Source organism: Papio anubis, chromosome 17 (assembly GCF_008728515.1).
Source record: "Papio anubis isolate 15944 chromosome 17, Panubis1.0, whole genome shotgun sequence".
NCBI classification, from domain to species: domain Eukaryota; kingdom Metazoa; phylum Chordata; class Mammalia; order Primates; family Cercopithecidae; genus Papio; species Papio anubis.
In genome coordinates this window covers 1,770,975-1,792,795 of record NC_044992.1, presented here as the reverse complement: position 1 = coordinate 1,792,795, position 21,821 = coordinate 1,770,975, and the positions used below count along the sequence as shown (strand labels likewise).

General features: G+C 55.8%; 2 protein-coding genes across 3 annotated transcripts; both read right to left on the bottom strand.

Moving 5' to 3' along the window:
• Window positions 1-7,839: 7,839 nt before the first annotated feature.
• Window positions 7,840-9,366, bottom strand: OVCA2 (OVCA2 serine hydrolase domain containing). The gene is made up of 2 exons (XM_017950237.2): window positions 9,017-9,366; window positions 7,840-8,655 (listed from the first exon to the last, which is right to left on the bottom strand). Exons 1-2 carry the CDS (start codon window positions 9,198-9,200, stop codon window positions 8,156-8,158), a joined length of 684 nt encoding a protein of 227 aa, XP_017805726.2. The 5' UTR covers window positions 9,201-9,366; the 3' UTR covers window positions 7,840-8,155.
• DPH1 (diphthamide biosynthesis 1) lies at window positions 7,840-21,106 on the bottom strand. Of its 2 annotated transcripts, XM_021928523.2 has the most exons (14): window positions 20,986-21,059; window positions 18,877-18,968; window positions 17,580-17,732; window positions 17,392-17,455; window positions 15,152-15,273; window positions 14,558-14,715; window positions 14,290-14,411; window positions 11,459-11,527; window positions 10,908-11,064; window positions 10,677-10,777; window positions 10,095-10,173; window positions 9,648-9,788; window positions 9,373-9,480; window positions 7,840-8,655 (listed from the first exon to the last, which is right to left on the bottom strand). In XM_021928523.2, the coding sequence occupies exons 4-13, from the start codon at window positions 17,442-17,444 to the stop codon at window positions 9,391-9,393; spliced, it is 1,092 nt and encodes a 363-aa protein (XP_021784215.2). In that variant the 5' UTR covers window positions 17,445-17,455; window positions 17,580-17,732; window positions 18,877-18,968; window positions 20,986-21,059; the 3' UTR covers window positions 7,840-8,655; window positions 9,373-9,390. The 2 variants fall into 2 exon arrangements, with proteins under 2 accessions (XP_021784215.2, XP_021784214.2); XM_021928522.2 differs by lacking the exon at window positions 18,877-18,968 and having other exon boundaries at window positions 20,986-21,106.
• Window positions 21,107-21,821: the final 715 nt, after the last annotated feature.

Genomic DNA, 21,821 nt, shown 5'->3' with positions numbered 1-21,821 from the left:
AGGACCGACCTCGGAGACCCCCCCGGCTTTCTTGGGGCTCCTGCGCCATCCTCCCGGGAAAGTGGGGCGAAGGTGCTGGCGCCCCAGGGGACGCGCCCCTCCTCTCCCTCCCTGCGGCGCGGTGACTCAGCCTCGCTGCCCGGGCCGGCTGAGCGGGGGTGCAGGCGACAGACGGACGCCCACCCCCGCCTCCTCGGCCCTCCTGGGACCCCCGCCCCGCATGGCGCCGGGCGCCCCTCCCCGGCCGGTCCCGTCCAGCGGGTCCCGTGGCGCCCACGGCTTCCCGCCTCTGCGAGCGGAGCTGTCCTCTCAGGACCGGGGGGCGGGGCCTCGGCAGGGCCCGCCCCGCCCCCGCCCCCCGCCGGAAGTGCCCCCTCTGGGACATCTTTGACGTCACGGCCCTCTGACGTCAGGGGCCGCGTGCCTGGTCGCGAGCGCCGGGCGGGACAGGGCGGGAGACGCGGGGGAGGCGGAGCAGCAGCGCCCCCAACCGGGGCGACCGGGGCACCCCGCCCGGACAGCGCGCCGGCACCTTGGCTCTAGACTGCTTACTGCCCGGGCCGCCCTCAGTAACAGTCTCCAGTCACGGCCACCGACGCCTGGCCCCGCCCCAGGACCGCGGCCCCGGCCGCCGCCGCGCCCCGGGACCCCCAGTCCCCATCCCTCAGGGCCCCGCCCCCGGCCCGCTGCCCGCGCCGCCGCTGTCCGCGGTGCTGATCAACGCAGACGCCGCCATCGGGCCGCCCCGTCCGGGTCCCTAGGGACTGCGAGGGGCGGCGGCCCACGCGCGCTCCTCGGCCCCCACTGCCCCGCCCGGCCCCCCGCGGCCCTGACGTCAGCCCGCCCCGCGCCGGCGCCGTCCGCGCGCCCCGCCCCCGCGTCTCCAGGGCAACCGTGGCTTTCGATTGTTACTGTGGGAACTGGAGGTAACAGTCTACAGCCATGGTCGCCCCGCAGCACGCCCACGCGCCGCGCCACGCCGCGCCCCGAGCCGCGGGCGGGGGACGCGGAGCAGGAGGAGGCGGGGGCAGCGAGTCAAGATCCCACGTGCCCGCGCGGGTGGCAGGAGGTGCTGCGCAGGGAGGCGGCCTCCCGGGGCTGGCGGCTGAGTCCATCGAGGCTCGAGCGCGCGCGCGGCCTGCGGAGTGCGTCTGGCGGCCAGACTGAGGCCGTGCTGCCCTCCCGGACAAGGTATCCCAGCCAGGGCTCGGCGAGAGAAGGGGTCGGGCTGGGACTCGGGTTCTTTCGATTTCGGTGGGAGGGAAGCCACTGGGACCAGGAGGCTTGGAACAAGGTTTGTCTCCTGGGGCCTGAAGACAGTAGAGGGAGGAGTTTTCTGAAATACTCCACAGCCCCGTTCTTCCAGGAACCCCCAGCTGAAGTGGGCGTTGGGCGAAGAGTAAACCCTTGAATCCCTTTCCTGATAGAGCCACAGCCTCTCCTCCCTCCACCCCCCTTTTCCCTCTGAGCTAGGAGGATAAGAAGGGTCCCCAGCCCTCTGGAAGCCAGTGCGCTTGTAAAGTTAACCTGGTCCCCGAAGCGTCTCAACAGATCAGCATGCCCACCTCAGCCTGTCTCTAGGTGTTGGATTCCAATTTGAGACAGTTTCTCAAATTAGCCCTAAAGAGGAGTGAATACCACAGGGGCTGAAGTCCTCTGGTGCAGGTGAAGTGTGAACAAGGACCCCTAAAAATATTGTATGTGTCGCCTGCCACTGCCAACATCACCCACTGCAGGGGATGTCTATTGAGTATCAGGTGTGAGACTTGCCCGGAGATAGTGTTGGGAATGGTTAATGCAACCCAGCCCACCACACAGTAATCCAATTTTTCTTAATGTCTCACGCCCCACTCCCCCCGCTTCACTCCCCACCCCGCGCCTTTGTGAAGGACTTCTAAGACACTCGGTGCCGGTTTTCCAGCTAATCAACACCCACGTGCTAGCCATTCCACCTCCCCAGGGCCCCGAGGTCTTGCAGATTAAAACGCACTTGTTTCTGGGTTCCAGTGGATGTCAGTGGGTGGACTGCAGTGTACTGCTGGGTGTAGTGCTCTGCGAAGCCGGAGGTTCAACCTGGCATCAGCAGCAGCTGGTGGTTATTTAAGGGGCCGTGTTCTGTTTCCGAGCTTTCTGTAAAACGGGATAATAATCTCTTCTCCTCGGCAGGTGCATTGTGAGGATTAAATAGGATCATGTAAGTAAAAATCCGAAAACAGCAGAATGTTATTTTGATCTTAAGTATTCCGTTAGGCTGCTACATGTTTGTGAGGGGGTGGTGTTGGGAGGGGACCCCAGCTCTGGGCAGTTAGGCAGAATGAACGGGATGCGGGGGGTACACCTTGAGCGTTAGGCTATATATATTTATTGTCTTATATATATAATCTATATTATATGTATGTTATACATACACTTTTTCTTTTTTCTTCTGAGACGGTCTCACTCTGTCGCCCAGGCTGGAGTGCAGTGGCACTATCTCGGCTCACTGCAAGCTCCGCCTCCCAGGTTCACTCTGGGCCTGGGGCTTTTGAGGGGGTTCCTTGCTAAGGGGGCTCTCTTTCCTAAGAGCTTTAGGAATTAAAGGAGGAATCAGAGGTAGAAAAGAGAAATGGTTGGGATGTTCTGAGAAGAGGTCAGAGTGTGGTCAGAGGGGAAAGAACCAGAGGATTGACCACACAATGTCAGGGTTGTTTAGCATCTTAGAAATCATTTAGGGGCCAGGCATGGTGGCTCAGGCCTGTAATCCCAGCACTTTGGGAGGCAGAGGTGGGAGGATTACTTGAGCCCAGGAGTTCGAGACGAGCCTGGGCAATACAATGCAACCCCTATCTCTACAAAAAAGAAATAAAGAAGAAAAAAAAAGAAAATTAGTTTTGCACACCTGTAGTCCCAGCTACTTGGGAAGTTGAGGTGGGAGGATTGCTTGAGGCTGGGAGGTTGAGGCTGCAGCGAGCCGTGATTGCGCCACTGTACTCCAGCCTGGATGACAGAGTGAGACCCTGTCTCAAAAAAAAAAAAAAATCTTTAGGGCTGGGAGACATGGCTCATGCCTGTAATCACAACATTTTGCAGGGGGAGCCGAGGCTGGAGGACTGCCTGAGCCCAGGAGTTCGAGACCAGCCTGGGCAACATAGTGAAACCCCATCTCTTAAAAAAAGGCCAGTGTGATAGGTGGCCCCTGTAGTCTCAGCTAAGCTACTCAGGAGGCTAAGGCGGGAGGGTCACTTGAGCCCAAGAGGTTGAGGCTGCAGTGGGCCATGATCCTGCACCCAGTGACAGAGGTAGACCCTGTCTTAATAATAATAATCCAGCCTGGCCAACATAGTCAAACTCTGTCTCTACTAAAAACACAAAAAATTAGCCGGCCATGGTGGTGTTTGCCAGTCATTCCAGCTACTCAGGAGGCTGAGGCACTAGAATCACTCACTAGAACCTGGGAAGCGGAGGTTGCAGTGAGCCGAGATCGCACCACTGAACTCCAGCCTGGGTGGCTGAGTGACACTCCGTCTCAAATAACAATACTAATGGTACCTACCTCGTGAAGTTGTGAGATTAAACATGAAGTTGTGAGGTTTAAGCTATATATATATATATATATCTCCTAATATATAACATATGTTTTATATATATATGTGTGTATATATAATTTTATTTATTTTTTTTCTGAGACATAGTCTTGCTCTGTCGCCCAGGCTGAAGTGCAGTGGCATGATCCTGGCTCACTGCAACCTCCCCGTCCCAGGTTCAAGCAATTCTCTGTCTCAGCATCCTGAGTAGTTAGGACTACAGGTGTGTGCCACCACCCACAGCCAATTTTTGTAGTTTTTTTTTTTTTTTTTTTTTTTTTTGGAGACAGGGTCTGTCTAGCTCTGTCTCCCAGGCTGGAATACAGTGGCACAATCACAGCTTACTGCAGCCTCAAACTCCTGGGTTCAAGTGATCCTCCCACCTGAGCCTCCCGAGTAGCTGGGACCAAAGGTGCATGCCACCACACCCAGCTAACTTTTAAATTATTTGTAGAGAGGGAGTCTTACTGTGTAGCCAAGGCTGGTCTTGAACTCCTGAGCTCAACTGATCCTCATGCCTCAGCCTCCCAAAGTGCTGGGATTACAGGCATGAGCAATTGCACCTGGCCCTAAATTAGGCAACATTAAAGCGTTTGCTTATTACAATGTCTGCTGTACAGTTAGTACTCAATAAATGCTATTCTGGCCGGGCGCAGTGGCTCACGCCTGTAATCCCAACACTTCGGGAGGCTGAGGTGAGATCACTTGAGATCAGGGGTTCGAGACCAGCCTGGCCAACATGGCGAAACCCTGTCTCTACTAAAAATGCAAAAATTAGCTGGGAGTGGTGATGCACACCTGTAGTCCCAGCTACTCAGGAGGCTGAGGCAGGAGAATCACTCGAACTCGGGAGGTGGAGGTCGCAGAGAGCGGAGACTGTACCACTGCACTCCAGCCTGGGTGACAGAGCGAGACTCCGTCTCTGAACGAATGAATGAATGAATGAATGCCATTCCTATTTCTATCCTTCGGACCTAATTTTCCTTTGCTATAAATTGAAAATGTTTAACCAGTGATTCTTCTGGGGAGCTTGCTCCCCTCCCTGGTGGGTTGCATGAGAGTCACACTAGGGGTTTTTTCAAATAACACACCCTCAGCAGAGACTTTTCTTCAACCCCTAAGGCAGTGGTTTTTCAAATACCCTGCTTGGGAATGATGGGGGCAATTTGCCAAAATACAGATTCCTGGGTCCCAGTGATTCTGACTCAGTACATCTGGAGTTGGCCCCATAATTCAAGTTGGTTTGTTTTTTTGAGACGGAGTCTCACTCTGCCACCCAAGCTGGAATGCAGTGGCACAATTTCGGCTCACTGCAACCTCCACCTCCCGGGTTCAAGCGATTCTCCCACCTCAGCCTCCCAAGTAGCTAGGATTACAGGTGCATGCCACCACACCCAGCTAATTATTATTATTATTATTATTATTATTTTGAGATGGAGTTTTGCTCTTGTTGCCCAGGCTGGAGTGCAACAGCGCAATCTTGGCTTACTGCAACCTTTGCCTCCCAGGTTCAAGTGATTCTCCTGCCTCAGCCTCCCGAGTAGCTGGGATTACAAGTATGCGCCACCATGGCCAGCTAATTTTGTATTTTTAGCAGAGACAGAGTTTTTCTCTGTTGATCTGGCTGGCCTCAAACTCCCGACCTCAGGTGATCCGCCCGCCTCGGCCTCCCAGAGTGCTGGCATTACAGGCATGAACCACCGCGCAGGGCCAGAATTCAGGTTTTAACAAATGATCTGGATGTCAATGGTACACAGACTCTGTGCTTTGAGGGTGGGGAGAGGGCACAACCCCCTAAGAGTCTCTCTTGCTCCTGGACAGCATGATGGGAAGTGACCTGTTCCACTTGTTGAGAACTAGTGGATCCCATGTTTCCCTCTAGCTTGGACAGTATAGTTCTCAGGAGGAATCCTCACCCCGACCAGGAGCCCTTCTGCTCCACCTGCTACTGCTGGGCTGGGCTGTACCCACCCCACTTCTAATGTTAAGCCTTGGCTTAAAATTCACTCCCCAATATTTCTCCCCTCTCTGCTTTCATCCTCAGTAATCCCAAGCAGCTGGGGTATGCAAGTCATTTTCACCTCTTGGGACTGTGCTCAAGGGGGCAGCCTATGATTGCCATGAGGATATGGGAGCCCTGAACTGCAAATCTATCATTTCCAGAGAAGCCAGAAATCTGAATTTTTCTGTGCAATTTCTGAAACTTTAAATCAGAAGTTTTTCTAAAATTCAATGGGTCAGATACCACAGTCTGTGTAATCAATCAATTCCAAAGTCTCCTCCTTTTGCTGAAGGAGAAGATTCCTTAAAACAGCAAAGGCAGAAGCCAACTGAAGCAAGGGAGAACCACCTCCCACCCCTCCCCACACACACTTTCCACACCCAGTAACTGGGTCTCTGGGTGGATAATTCCTGTTTCTGTTTTTTTGTTTTGTTTTTAATTTTGGACAGCTACTACTCTCTGTAGTGAGGAACCTGGAACTTTCGGTAACCTAAGGGATGTCGGTCTGGTTGTCAGAAAAATGGGCTGGAGTATTTGTACTGTGTCCCTGACCACAATTGCTGCTCAGTTGCTTAGCTCCCTGGCAACTATGCCTGAGGGCTAAACAGGAGTTGGTGTGATCATCCAGAAAAAGAACAGGCTTCTTGTCTTGCAGAGGCAGAAGTCAGAAAACACAGTGTGTGTGGGGTGCGGGGGGGCTGTCAGGTGGCACTGGACATGGGAGGCAAATCGTGAAGAGTGGGCAATTGGCCAGGTGAGGTGGCTCACGCCTCTAATTCCAGCACTTTGAGAGGCCGGGACAGGTGGATTGCTTGAGCTCACAAGTTGGAGACCATCACACATGAGATGGTGAAACCCTTCTCTACAAAAAATACAAAAATTAGCCGGGCATGGTGATGTGCACCTGCAGCCCCAGCTACTTGGGAGGCTGAGGTGGGAGGATGGATGGCTTGAGCCCAGGAGGCAGAGGCCATCAAGACTGTGCCACTGCACTCCAGCCTGGGTGACAGAGTCAGACCTTGTCTTTTATTTATTTATTTTGAGACGGAGTCTCTCTCTGTCACCCAGGCTGGAGTGCAATGGCACAATCTTGGCTCACTGCAAGCTCTGCCTCCTGGGTTCGAGCGATTCTCCTGCCTCAGCCTCCCGAAGTAGCTGGGACTACAGGTACCCACCACCACGCCCGGCTAATTTTTTGTATTTTTAGTAGAAACGGGGTTTCACCACGTTAGCCAGAATGGTCTCGATCTCCTGACCTTGTGATCCGCCCGCCTCGGCCTCCCAAAGTGCTGGGATTACAGGTGTGAGCCACCACGCCTGGCCCAGACCTTGTCTTTAAAAGTAAAGAGAAGAAAGAGTGGGCAATCCTAGCTAGGTGTAGTGGCTCAGGCCTATTAATTCTAGCACTTTGGGAAGCTGAGGCAGGTGGATTGTTTGAGCTAAAGAGTTTGAGACCAGCCTGGGCAACATGGCAAAACCCTCTCTCTACAAAAAAATATAGAAATTAGCCAGGCATGGTGGCACATGCCTGTAATGCCAGCTACTCAGGAGGCTGAGACAGAATTGCGTGAACCCAGGAGGTCGAGATTGCAGTGAGCCAGGATCTTGGCTACTGCTCCCCAGCCTGGATGACAGAGTGAGCCTGTCTCAAAAAAAAAAGAAAGAAAGAAAGAAAGAAACTGAACAATCCTCAAAGTATCCAAGAACAACTAACTACACTCCCCAAAGAGAAAACCAGCTGGATTGCTTAGGCCTTGGCTGTAGTCACTAAAGAATGGCATCAATCTCAGAAACCCTGAAGATGGGATCAAATTAGGAAGAGGCTGTTTGTTCTGTACTGTCTCTGGCCTCCACCCAAGGTCTGGCATCAACCACCCTTCAAGCTCATAGTTCAGCGAGGTTAGAGCACTTAGGGAGAAGCGGGGAACACAGCCAGGTTTTGAGAGAAGACCAGCACACAGCTCTCAGGGATCTGGATAGAGAAGACTAAATTACTGTGGTTCAGGCAGCCTTTTCAGGTGATGTCTTCCCAAAACTTCTCAGATGTATATTCCTCCCTGATTGTGCCACCGAGGCCTCCTTCCCTTCAGTTTGGGCCTTCAAACTTCCACCAATAACATGTGAGTATGTGCCCCCATGCAGGAGCTTGTCCTGGGACTCACAACTGGAAACATCTCCCTGCTTGGTGCTGCCCAGAAGACCATGTAGATGGCCAAGAAACCGACTTCCATTATAAAATTTTTTGTGTGTGTACCAGGAAAAAGATGCTCAAAATCCAAATCACCACTTTATTATGTGGCAGTCACCATGGTGCCAGCCTCTGTCTTCCCCATGTCACCCTCCTAATCCAGGGCTCTCCAATCATTTTCATGTTTGAGTTTCAAAAGTCAATGTCCATTAAGGCCTTGTGCTCCCCTTTTCTTCAAAACAAGGCAGGGTCCATATAATTTGGGTCTCAAGAATTGATAGTTGTCTCTTAACTGGTCCTGGTGAGGCACACTCACAGCAGTGGAGGGCCCTGGGAGGGCACAGATGATGAAGGCTACCCCAAGAGGGGCTGGATGTAGGAGCAGAGACATTTCTTGATCTTTCACTCTGCAAACTGGTCCAAGAACTTGAGGTAGGCCTGACGCTGGGCTGCAGCTGCTGGAATGAAGTGGCCACCAGAGTGGGTGAGGGTGATGGCTCCGGGGAATCGGCTGGCCAATTGCATACTCTCCTGAGAGGGGATGACTTTGTCAGTGTCCCCGAAAACATGGAGTGAAGGCAATGACAAGGGCCTTTGCAGGATGGATTCCTTGAACCCAAGGCCCCGGGGACAGAAACCAGATACCAAGATGATAAACCGTGGCAAGGGGAAGCGGGGATCGCCTGCCTGGCCCAGGGCACATATAAAGGCTGCTAGCGCAGCCCCCTGGCTGAAACCAAGAAGGCCGTCAAAAGGCCCCAGCCTGCTGAGTGCCTGCGCCACCATCCCCAGGGATTCCTCCAGGCCCCTGCATACGGCGGGCTCTTCCAATGCGGAGAAAACGTCCGCCTCCTGCTCTGAAAACCACCAGCCTCGAGGCTGCTCCTCTGGAGGGCAGGACCCTACAGCGGTATGGGGAAAGAGGATGGGATTAGGGCATGGGAGGCTCCAGGAAGGAAAGAAATGAGAAAGGGCGGGAGGGTTCCAGATGACAGGAAAAGAGGGAATCGAGGCGAAAGTCTGGGGGAAATGAGAGGCGGGGAATGGATTGGCCTGAACAGGAGACAGCGGAGGAAGACGACGAAGGCGGAAGCCTGGGAGGACAGGCTGCAGTTTGAGCAAGAGGGTATGGGCCGCGAGAAACGAAGGGTGTGGACTGGGTGGGAGGAATGAGGGTGGACGCAGGGTGGGGGATGCTGAGGGGTGTCGAGGGGACGAAACAAGAGGGAGAAAACTGTATTTCCGGAGTAGGGCTTGTCTCACCGAAGTCTGATCTGGCGCCCTCGGGGTCCGGGGCGTCGGGGACCGGGTGCGGGCCGCTGAGGCACACGAGCTCGGCGCGGGCCCGCAGCGCCTTCCTCAGCGCCCCGGTCTTCTCGCGGAAGCCCCGCTCGCTCTGCCGGAAGCCCGCCAGGCACAGGACCCGCAGGGGTCGCTGCGCGGCCATTATGACCGGCAAGGAGCGACGGAAGCACCGGAAGCGGTCTTTCCCCGACCGGAAGTAGAATGCAAAGGGCGGAGCCAATAGTCCGCAACACCCCGAAGGCGGGCCTTGGAGCGCCAAGGCGTTCCCATGACAACGGCAAAGGGCGGGGCGCAGCCAGAGCAAGGGCGGATACCTGAGGCCCCGGAGCTTGTCAAGGAGCAAGCGGCGCCACCTTCTTGTCTCTGCAGCTGCAGTCCTCGCAAGCCACGGCTGAAGGGGGATGCGTGGACCCCTCCTGCACCTGAGGTTGCAGACTTTGGTCAGGGTCTCGTTTCTGCGACCCTGCATTTCCCTCCACTCCTGTGCATTTCCCGTCGCGGTCGCAGGGCGGCGGCCTCGGCTCGTGTCGCCAGGAGGCGGCCAGTGCCCAGGCGCGGTCTCTCCTCCCTCCGGGCAGCCCCCGCCTACCTTCCCCCGCGCGGGTCGGCCCGGGGTCTGGGGACGCCGGTCCAGGCCGTGGTTCACCGTCCAGGGCCCCAAGGAGCTGCCAGCGTAGAAGTCCATCGGGTAGGGCTGCTGCCAGGAAATGTCCCTCAGAGCCACGGCCGCCTAGGGGAGGGGAGCGGACAATAGCATTCGCCAGTGTTTTTCCGCTCCTGGATTACTGAATTCAGTCCTCACGACGGCCTGTGAAGGGCACACTGTCCCCCACCACAGAAGGGAAATGTGTGGTTCAGAGAGGTTCAGGGCCTTGCCTAAGGCTACACAGCTAAGAGGTGACTCCGTTGGAGAAATCGAAACAGACTCCGGAATCTATGAACATAGCGAAATGCTGCCCACCCACACCACTCCACTGCAGAGCTCGCCTTTGAGAACCACGTCTGAAGCCCGCTCTCTCCCAGAGCTTGGTGTTACCTCATAGGGTGTCAGCAGAGGCTTGGGGAAGGCTGTGCCCCAGTCAATGGAGAGACGTGGACATGCCACCTGCACCCACCTGCAAAGGGAAGCCAGGTCAGACCCTAGGAAGGGCCTCCTCTGCCAGCAGCATGCTGAAGGCCATGACGGCGCCCCAGCACACCCATTCATTAACAGGCTTTATGAATCCTAAAGTAAAGACAGTGGCCCACTGCTGTTTGGAATACCGTGTTGTTGCGTGTTTTCTCCTGTTTCCTCTGCCGACAATGAGCTTTCCAGGGCAGCTCACTGGTGATAGTAACCCCAGAACCAAATTTAGTACCTGGTACAGGGCAGGTGTCAGCCACCACTCAAACGCATCTCACAAGGACAAATGTGATGGTGCCATTGCCTCTGAGCCCCAGAGTCCCAAAGCAGGGATGACCCAGTTAGCCCTCCCAGGGAGGTCTCTGTGAACATTAAAATTCCATGGCCATGGAAGCAATTCCTGTTGGCTCCAGCCTTTAAGACGAGATGGGCAACACCCAGCTTCTAAGCCTCTTTAGCCGATCATAGCCAAGCAGGTAAGGTGGGGGAACTCACACATCCACCTCGGGAAGTAGGCCAAGCTTGCTGGGGAAGATCTCAGAGAGCAGCAGCCTCACGAAGGAAAGGCCCAAGGCTCGGAGTCGAGATTCCAGGTGCTGTTGGGAGAGGGAGACAGGGTGGGGGTCACCTGGTCAAGCAGCCAAAGGTGAACCTGTGGCCTACAGGTTTTCCCAGCTGTGTTCCCAGCCACTGCCCTCCTCCAGAGGCTGTCCTGAGCCCACTGACCTCCAGGATCTTAGGACTGCCCTGGCGGCCCAGAGTGCCCAGAATAAGGCCCCAGGACTTGGCGGAGCGGGCGGTGGCTATGGCTTCCTGGCGAGCAGCCCGCATGCGCTGGTGGTCATAGTGCTCTCTGGACAGGACTTTGCTGTACGGGTCATACCTGGAAAAGCAGCAGTCAGGGTCACAGTGCAGCCACTGTGGGGACTACGACTGTGCACACAGCTCCTGACTCAGCCCCGTGGGCTCTTGAACCTTTAGGCCCCACGCAGGTAATTAGGAACAGAGGCAATAGCGGGGATTGTCATTAGGAAGACCTGTCCCACAGCTGGAGCAGACACAAGAGACGGCGGCTTTAGGATCTCAGTGGAAACCCCAGGAGACGGGTAGGCAACAGCAGCCCTGGAGCTAATGCCCAGATCCAGGGCCCGAGTGCCGGAGACCCTTAGGGCTGGTGGCTCAGTGGCCAGGAAATGGGGATGCAGCCCATTGAGGGCCTCGGTGGCGGGAGTCTCACCCCACACCAGCTGGTCAGCCCAGCCCGGCCCAGCTCATACCGGTAAGCGGGGACATTGGGGTTGGCAATCATGACAGACTCCAGATGGAAGCGGCCATCTCCAAGATACCTGCAGGGGTGGAAAGGAGGCTGTGAGTGTGGTTTGGGGCAGCAGAAGAGGCACTCGCTGGCTTAGAAGTCCACAGGGCTGGCGGGGCACGGTGGCGCACGCCTGTAATCCCAGCACGTTGGGAGGCCGAGGCGGGCAGATCACGAGGTCAGGAGATCAAGACCATCCCGGCTAGCAAGGTGAAACCCCGTCTCTACTAAAAATACAAAAAACTTAGCTGGGCATGGTGGCACGCATCTGTAGTCCCAGCTACTGGGGAGGCTGAGGCAGAAGAATCACTTGAACCCGGGAGGCGGAGGCTGCAGTGAGCCGAGATCGTACCACTGCACTCCAACCTGGGTGACAGAGCGAGACTCTGTCTCAAAAAAAAAAGTCCAGAGGACTGAGTTCCCGGGTGGCTGTGCTGTGACTCTGTGTGAACTGGGACAAGCCATCATTTCACCTCTTGGAGCCTTGGTTTTCTCACATGTGAGATAAGGAGGTTGAACTGGATGACTCTATTTACATAATGCAGAATCTAAGAACTGTCCCACCCCAAGCTTCTGGGGAAGAGTGAAGGAGCAGCCCAGCCATGGTGAGGCCACCTGGGGTTCTAGAGATCCTCATTTGGAAGTTGGGGAACAGATTCTCCTTTACAAGCTCCATACAGATGTGGACAGTAGTGTTCAAGTAACCAACATTGCTGGCACTGTGGAAGACAGTTTTTCACAGACACGGGTGGGAGTGGGGGATGGTTTCAGGATGAAACTGTCCCACCTCAGATCATCAGGCATTAGAATCTCATAAGGATCATGCAACCTAGATCCCTCACATACACAGGTCACGGCAGGGTTTGAGCTACGAGAATCTCATGCCGCGGTGGATCTGACAGGAGTGGCGCTCAGGCGGTCATGCTGGCTGGCCCACCCCTCACCTTCCACTGTGCGGCAGGGTTCCTAACAGGCCATGGGACCAGGGTTGGGGACCTCTGATCGATGCTGTACATGAGGTCGCAGGGCATACAACGGCTACTTTCTGCCCAAACTAGCTCTTGGGCCCAGTTACTGAGTTACAACAATAGCTACCTCATTTTCATTTTGTTGTTGTTGTTTTTTTCAGACAGGGTCTTACTCTGTCATCCAGGCTGAGTGATTCAATCACGGCTCACTGCAGCCTCGACCTCCCAGGATCAAGCGATCCTGTCACCTAAGCCTCCTGAGGAGCTGGGACTACAGGCATGGACACCATACCCAGCCAATTTTTCTTCTTTCCTTTTCCTTTCTCTTTTTTTTTTTGGAGAGAACAGGGTTTCATTATGTTGCCCAGGCTGGTCTCAGACTCCTGGACATATGCAATTCTCCTGCCTTGGCCTCCCAAAGTGTTGGGATTACAGGCGTGAGCCACCGCACCCGGCCAACAGCTACTGTGTATTGGACTTGTGCCTTCTATGTACCAGGCACAGACTAAGTACCTGAAGTGAATTAGTTTACGCAGTCCTATCTACTCATCCTCCAAGATACGTATGGTATACCTATTTTACAGAAGATAAAACTGAGGCTCAGGGATGTTAAGAAACCTGCCTAATAGTAAACAGCTAGGAAGCAGTGTATCTGAAGCTCAACCCCAGGCTGTACCAAGTGTGCCCGCAGACATGCTGTCCCTGACAGTAGCTTCCCAGCCCTGCAGACTCCAGAGTGTGGAAGATAACCTGCCTGTGGCAGCTCCTTCCCTCCCTCTTGGAGACCACACTTCATTCTGATGAATGGCTAACACTCAGGGTGTCCCTCCCTCCAACATACACTTTGAAGCCCCCAAGGGTAGAAACCGAGTGGTGCGGGCACAGGGGGAATGCAGCTCAGGGAGCAGGGCTGCCAGGTCTGGGCTGGGGAAGGCCCTGATGTGGAGCTGTCTAGGGGCAGGGGTGTCAGGCCTGTGGGAACAGCCTCTGAAGTCCCAGAGGTGGGACTGAGCCAGGGAGTGCCCCTCCCTCCCAGACATTAGTAAGGAACGGGGCTCCCTTCCCTGGTCCCAGCCGGGGGAGCTGTCGGCTCTCAGGCTGGCTGCATTCACACAACATTAAGCATTTCCATTACCTAAAATAATTAGGCGGCAGGAGACACACTGCTTCTGCTTGTTAGCTGTCCGGATGGTAAATTAATGGGGCTGCAGCCTGGGCGTGCCCATCCATCTTCTCCAATTATATTCCCACCATTTCCAGCCCACCCTCATCCCCCGCATCAGCCCCTCTGACTCCTGCCCCCACCCTGCACAGCCTTCTGGGTGGTGGACTGGGCAATGGAGAAAGCGACAGTAAACCTGAAGTCTGGTCCCTGTTTGGTCCCCACCTTGCAGTGTGACCTTGGGCAGGTAAGGAACATTAGATTTGGTTTCTTTCCTGGATGATGAACCTCAGGCTCCCTCCCAGGATACACTCATGTCTCTAGGACGTACTTGGCCCCCTTTTTTTTTTTTTTTTTTTTTGAGACGGAGTCTCGCTCTGCCGTTCAGGCTGGAGTGCAGTGGCCGGATCTCAGCTCACTGCAAGCTCCGCCTCCCGGGTTCACGCCATTCTCCTGCCTCAGCCTCCCGAGTAGCTGGGACTACAGGCGCTCGCCACCTCGCCCGGCTCATTTTTTGTATTTTTTCGTAGAGACGGGGTTTCACCGTGTTAGCCAGGATGGTCTCGATCTCCTGACCTCATGATCCGCCCGTCTCGGCCTCCCAAAGTGCTGGGATTACAGGCTTGAGCCACCGCGCCCGGCCGGCCCCCATTTTTAACTTACACAATGGCCTCCACCTCTTCGGGCAGTCGGGGGGATGTGCAGCCCAGAATCTCTCCAGGGGACAGGGGCTTGCACTGTGGGACACTCACACGGTACTCAGCTTTCAGCTCCTGGGCGGCTGCCTGTAGGAATGACGAGGGAAGGGAAGCCAGTGGCTGGGCAGGAGAGCCAGGGCTGAGAAACAGCCTGGAGCACCTGGGATCCAGCAACAGCCAGAGGGCGGCTGCTGTCCACCCTGCGGGAGGCCGGGGATCCTCGTTCCACTCACCTGCAAGGTCGACACAAACTGAATGGTGCTGACCAGGGCAAGGGCAGTGGCTGGGGGAAAGGTGAGGCGGAGAGAGTCCAGGAGGTGGGTAGTGTCTATCCGGATGTCCACAAAGACGTACAGCACCCGGAAGTCTTGGGCCGAGGTGTCCATGGGAACTGCGGGAGGGAGGAGTTCAGGGGCTGTTTGGGAGGCAGGAGCAGCAGAGGGCCCGGCCCAGGCTCAGGTCTCTGAGCAACCAGGCCCAGTGGCTTCAGCCTGGGGGTAAAAGGGCAGGGTAGGAGAAGAGGGGGTCACGGGTCCCCTAGAAGCGCCTTCTCAATCGGACTTCTCTGTCACCCGGCCAGGGCCTGGCCTGCTCTACGACCAGCAGTCTTTCAAACACCCGCATCTGGGACACAGCACAGTTGCCAAGGCAACCAAATCCAAAGGAAAGATGTACCTGCAGAGCAGGCAGGCAGAGGCCACCCCAGAAACCAGGAGGGACCTCGTGTCTCCAAGCAGGACAAGAAGCCACTGCCGTGGGGAAGATGAGTGTGCAGCCTGCCCCCCTGCCAGCCCCGCCACCGTCCAGGTGTCCTGGCCCCGCCATACCCAGGCAACTGTGGCCGTAGTGCACCAAGAAGTCAGCTCCCAGGGCCCTCGCCGTGAAGTCATCCACACAGCAAGCCCCATAGGTCACGTCACCCATGACCATCACTTCAGCCTCCGTGAACCTGTGGAGGGGCGGACAGTGGGACAGGGACACAGGGAGCGGGCTGGGAGAGACCCAGTGCTGGGAGGGTGTCTCAGGGCCCAGCTCCTCTCTCCCTACTTCTCCAGTTCCTTGGGTTGGCAGCTGCCACTTCTGCCAACAAAGAGTAGGAGGGGCACAGCTGCCACCTCCCCCAGCCTGGCAACCGCTCCTGGAACTGTTGCTGCACGAGGACCCTCCTTCCTCTGCCCAGGCTCAGGCTGCAGGAGGGACCCCAACCCTCAGTCCAGCACACATGGGGTCAAAACACAGATGCCCCCTGCCCTGACTCACCCACCCAGAGCAGTGAGCACGCACATACACGCAAAGGTCCTCACTCCCACGCTGAGGCTGCGGTGGGCGTAGGTGTGGCTGTATGGACACACACAGCCCCCATCTCGCCTGGACCCCCACTCCCTCCCCACCACAGGCACGGCCCCCACTCCCTCCCCACCACAGGACCCCACTTCCTCCCCACCACAGGCAGGGCCCCCACCCCTCCCCACCACAGGACCCCCACTCCCTCCCCACCACAGGCAGGGCCCTCTCGCCTGGACCCCCACTCCCTCCCCACCACACGCAGGGCCCTTGGTGCCCAGGACGGGGGACCCAGGCACAGGTCCCCCACAGCACATGGCGCCACCTACATGCCTCCTGCCTCAGGAAGAGGAGGCTCTGGCCAGAACACTGCGGTGGGATCTGCTGCCAGGCCAGAATCACTGGGGGAGGGGGTGGGTGGGGAAGACGTGGGTGGGGAAGACCCTGTACCCCTAAACTCACCCTAGGAATGGAGGAGAACCCCCTCTTCCTTGGAAGAGACTCACACTTGGGGTGTGGAGCCTGGCTCAGTGACTGGGGTCCCCCCATCTTTCCCCTGGGGGTGTGGCAGTGGAAGAGTTGAGCTCCTGCTAGTCACCCCCTCCTCCACCCCCTTCCCCAAATCAGGCTATGCCCAGAAGCAGATTATTCAGCTCCTTAGAATGCAGCCCAAGCGTCTGAGTCAGCCAGAGCACTTAATTTTTTATAGATTAAAATGTATGCAAATTGGCCTGAGCCCCAGAGAGCATCCCCAAGGGGCAAGAGGGTAGGAGCAGGGAAGTGAGTTTGTGGTAGCAGGATGGTGGGGGGAAGGAGGCAGCAGGGGAAGGGGAGGGGGCAACAGGGGAGGGGGAAGGGGGAGCAGAGGAGGGGCAACAGGGGAGGGGGAGGGGGCAACAAGGGAGGCGGGGGGAGCAGGGGAGGGGGCAGCAGGGGAGGGGGGAGCAGGGGAGGGGGATGGGGCAGCAGGGGAGGGGGATGGGGGAGCAGGGGAGGGGAAGGGGGAACAGGGGAGGGGAAGGGGGAACAGGGGAGGGGGAAGGGGCAACAGGGGAGGGGGAGGAAGCAGGAGGGGAGGCAGAGGGGGGAGATAGGGAGGGGGCAAGAAGGAAGGGGGAGGGAGAGCAGGGGAGGGGGATGGGGAGCAGGGGAGGGAGGGGGATGGGGCAGCAGGGGAGTGGGAGGTTCCCAGCATGGGATGACCTCCCCTTTCTTCCTTCCCCTCCCCTGTTCCTGTGCTGGTTCCAGATGGCTAAGCTCTCACCCTCCCCACCAAGGATGGCTCATTGTATTGCAGAAACTTAGAGTGACAGGGGTAGGATGTAGAGGAACTGAATACCTTCTCCCGGACACTCCGTGCTCCAAACCCATCCTTGCTCTACTTCCCCAAATGTGCCTGAGGAAAAGGTGCCCCCGCCGCCCCCACCGGCAGACCTCTCACTGACCACTCAGCACATTTCAGGGGCAGCTTGGAGAATTTGCAGGTTCCTCCCTGGGTCCTACCACCTGCTCTGGGTGCAGCTTTGAAGACACTGGGATTGGTTTCTTTCTCTGTCCCAAATGTTTAGGGAGGAGAGATTTGCAGGGACACACAGGGCCTCAGCAAGCTGGAGATTTGTTTCGGGTTTTCCCTTAGTGTGTGCGTGGTTGTGGGAGGGAAAGGGGGACGGCGGAGGTCCAGAAGGAAAAAATGCCCACCACTAGGGCATTAACCACCCGGGTAATGAGCATAGGGGGTGGGAGCAGCCTGGCTCAGCCTCCTCTCCAGGGTCCCAAGCCTCACCTTTCCAAGATATCCACAATGGTACAGGCAAAGAGGAGGAGGCCTTCCGGCATTTGCAAGGCCACTGCGAGACAGAGCAAAGACGTGAGAGGTGGAGGGCTAGGAAGGGGCTGCAAGGGGGACACTGTCCCATCCGGGCCAGGCAGCCCCTCCACACCCCCACCCCAGCTCAATGATCACGGGCTCACCCTTCTTGGCCTGGGCTTGTTGGATCCTCCAGATGGTCTTGGGGATCTCAAAGTTGTAGTTGGAAGGCAGGACCTGGATTGCTGCCTGCAGCTGGGGGTTCTTCAGGATCTCAGGGGGGATCTGATTGGCCACGCGGCCCCGAGGGGCCCGAACTAGAATGGATATAAGGCCTGAGCTGGTGTCTGTCTTTGGCCGCAGCCAGACTGAGGTGGAATAGGGACCCCTTTTCAGGGTCTATCGGTGCCCCCACTCAAGCATAGAAATAAAAAATTTTGAGTCATCTCAAGAAAAGTCCCAGGCATCTTAGCTAGCCCTATAACCAGCAATTAGGGAAGTCAGTAACTTGCTAAACAAGAAGATAATAAACAACAGTCACTCAAGTCAGAGTCATGAGATGTCTGGTTCCCCATAGGAACTAAAGATAACATCTTGACATATAGCCCTAAGTTGTCTTTCGGAAACCAGGACCCCCCCACCAGATGAAAAATGCCAACTAATTGCTGTCATGTAAGACCTAAGACAGACTGAAGCCAGAAAGTAGGTAAGAAATTTCCAGAAATTCCCCAGCCCTTAATTCACTTTAAAGACCCCCTGCAGCCCAGCCTTTAAAAACCCTTTGTGGCCGGCACCGCAGCTCACGCCTGGAATCCCAAAGTGCTGGGAGACTGAGGCGGGCGGATCACGAGGTCAGGAGATCGAGACCATCCTGGCTAGCAAGGTGAAACCCCATCTCTACTAAAAATACAAAAACTTAGCCGGGCATGGTGGCGGGCGCCTGTAATCCCAGCTACTCTGGAGGCTGAGGCAGGAGAATGGCGTGAACCCGGGAGGCGGAGCTTGCAGTGAGCCAAGACTGCGCCACTGCTCTCCAGCCTGGGCAACAGAGCGAGACTCCGTCTCTAAATAAATAAATAAAATTTAAAAAATAAAAACCCTTTGCTTGCAAGCCATCAGGGAGTTTAGGTCTTAAGCCTCAGCTGCCCAGTCTCCCTGCTTGGCGTCTTACGATAAATGCTTGTTCTCTCCCTGCAAATCTCAATGTCAGTGTTTGGCTTTGCTTTGTGAGGACGGGGAGACCCAAGTTGAGTTCAGTAAGAAGACCCAGCTAAGCTGTTAACTCCACCGAGTTTAAGGGCCAGATCCAGACACCAAGGGGGTTGGCCCAGCTTTCATTCTCACTGAATTCATCCCGAAGGCAGAGACAATTCATTAAGCCAGAAGGTAACCGGTATAATTTCCATGTTGTGAAATTACTGGGAATGGAAGACTTGAGCCCATGAATAGAATATGGCTCACCTTCTTCCTCAGGAGAGTAGAGGTGACACCAGGGGGCTAAGGAGCAAAGAATGAGTCTGAATCCACATACTGCTCCTTGACAGAGAACAGCCCTGCGGAAAACTCGAGAGTCAGTGTAGCCAGCCTGGGAGAATGTCTCCCCTCTCCCACCTCCTGAGGATGCCTTGAAGGTTTGAGCTTCTAGATATGAGGTCTATAAGCAAACCATTAAACATGAATACTAACTTAAAAGACTGCCCTCCTTACTCCGAATCCCACTGACTATGGCCATACTGGTTAATTCTTTCACGCTTACCTCTCCTCATTTAAAAGGGAAATAAACATCATACACTGACTTAGCTGTCCCATTGCTCCTCCTTACTCTTAAACCAGGAAAGATGGGAAGAACACTTGAGTCAGGGTGGTGGACGTACCAGTAAGGACAGAAAAGTGACCTTGTCCCTTAGGGACCAGTAGTCTAGCAAAGACAGGTTTACACGTAATTACAACTCCTGGAGTAAAGGGGAAACCGTAGCGCTTAGCAAGACTGCAGCCCTTACTCTGGTCTCACCCTGTTCCCCACAATTCAGCTTATTATTTTTTAAGGCAGGGTCTCACTCCATCACCCAGGCTGGAGTGCAGGGGCGCAGTCATGGTCCACTGCGGCCTTGACCTCCTGGGTTCAAACGATAATCCTCCCACCTCAGCCTCCCCAGTAGCTAGGACCACAGGCACTGCCAAGACGCACGGCTTTTTTTTTTTTTTTTTTTAAGGCAGAGTCTCACTCTGTCCGCCAGGCTGGAGTGCAGTGGCACAATCTCAACTCACTGCAACCTCAGCCTCCCGAGTTCAAGCAATTCTCCTGCCTCAGCCTCCAAAGTAGCTGGGATTACAGGCATGCGCCACCACGCCTGGCTAATTTTTGTATTTTTAGTAGAGACAGGGTTTCAACATGTTGGCCAGGCTGGTCTTGAACTCCTGACATCAGGTGATCCGCCCACCTCTGCCTCCCAGAGTGCTGGGATTACAGGTGTGAGCCACCTCGCCCAGCCACGCACAGCTATTTTTTAATTTTTTTGTGCATACAGGGTCCCCCTATCTTGCCCAGACTGGTGTGGAATTCCTGGGCTCACACAATCCTCCTCAGCCTCCCAAAGGGCTCAGACTAAAGGTGTAAGCCACTATGCCCTGCCCCCACATTAAGCTTAGTTCAACCCCGATATCTCTTTAGGAGCCAGACAGTCTGAGGATATGAAAAGGCAAGAAATTAACTTATTCAACGAATATATATTGAGACTGTACTGTGTGCCACAACTTCTGCTAGGGTCCCACGCTATGATAGGAGGGATCCGCCCAGATTTGAGGCTTCACCCACTGTGTGGGCGGCGGTGGGGATGGTTCAGTGGAGATCTAGTCTGGCAGGCTGGGACCCTGAGACCAGATTTGAACGTTACCACTGCTATGGTTTTTGGTCAGTTGTTTCGAAAGCCTTGGACAATCAGCCTAGGCTTCCTAGGCCCATCACAGATCCTCCTCTGACAGGTCCCTAGTGGTCGTTGGGGTGTAGAAGCTGCTAACATTAGCCCTTCAATGTGTCCCAGGGGCCAGGAGGCACCTCCTCCTTCATCACAAGGCTATGATATGTTTACATTAACATTCCCCCAGTAGACTGAGATCTCTGATCCCAGTACCTGCACCCAGCGCAGGCCTGGCATTCGGTGGGCGCTCAGCTAATGCCTGGCGAATGAAACCTTGTGCCTCTTCCCTGAAAGCATTCCCTGAGGGCGCACTCGTAAGACGCTAGCTGCAACGGGCCTGGCCCCTTCCCTCCCCGTCGAGTCCGTTTTATCCGTCAATCTTCCTGCGTCCGTCTGCCCGCCAAGGCAAGGCTGTAGTTTCTGATTTGAGGATTCAGGACTGCTCTCGGTCGCGCCCTAAAGCTGCAAAAGACTGGTACCCCTGGGCTCCGGTTGACAGCGACCCCCAGCTGGTGACAGCGGCCCAAGGCGACTAACAGCGGGATTAGAGGAGAAAGACGCTGCCGCCGTTAAAGGGGGTTGGTCCTATCCCTAACTTGGGGGCCCCGCCCCGAGATGCGAGGTCTGGAGAGCGCAGCGTTGCAGCACCCACCTCTGCCAGGGCCGTTTCGGCCGCCCTGCTCCGCTGCCCCGAACACAACCAGCGCCGCCATCACTTGCCTGCGCACGTGGTACTAAAAAGACAGCGCTGGAAGAACGCGGAGAGCGCAGACATTGCGATCGATCGCCGATCGCTCAGCGGGGGGCGGGGATACCCGCTGGGCGGGGCCATAAAGGAGGAGATAGGGGCGGGGCTATACGGAGTTCCACCCCAGCCCAGAATGCCGGGACTCGGGATTCCCTGGTGGTCCCCGACCACTGCAGTTGCCCTCTCCCTGCGACTCAGTCTCCCACTCCTCTCCCCGGCCGTGCACGAGCCTGCCACTCCCAGACCAGAGCTCTCCTATGTGCTAACTCCCTGCACGAGCTTTGCAGGCCGAGTCTTGTGAAGGGGGACACCCACCAGATCTTCCTTCAGACCCCCTGCCAGTCTCCCCCTCCTGGTAAGCAGTGGCCGGTCACCGCCGTGTGGGGCCACGTTCCCTACCTAGGGTGACCCCACTGTCCGGCAGGACAGAACTCAGGGACCACCAGCCCAACTCCAAGTTGAGAGTCTTGGTGCAGATTTCTGGATCGTCCTTATCACCTTAAAAAAAATTTTTTTTTTTTTGAGACAGGATCTTGGTCTGTCGCCCAGGCTGGAGTGCAGTGGTGCGATCATTGTTCACAGCAGTCTCAATCTTATGGGCTCAGGCCATCTTCCTGCCTCAGCCCCCTGAGTACCCAGGACCACAAGCGTACGTTCAGTTAAGTTTTTTGTTTTTTGTTTTTAATAGAGATAAGGTTTCACTGTTTTGCTCAGGCTGGTCTTGAACCTCTGGACTCAAG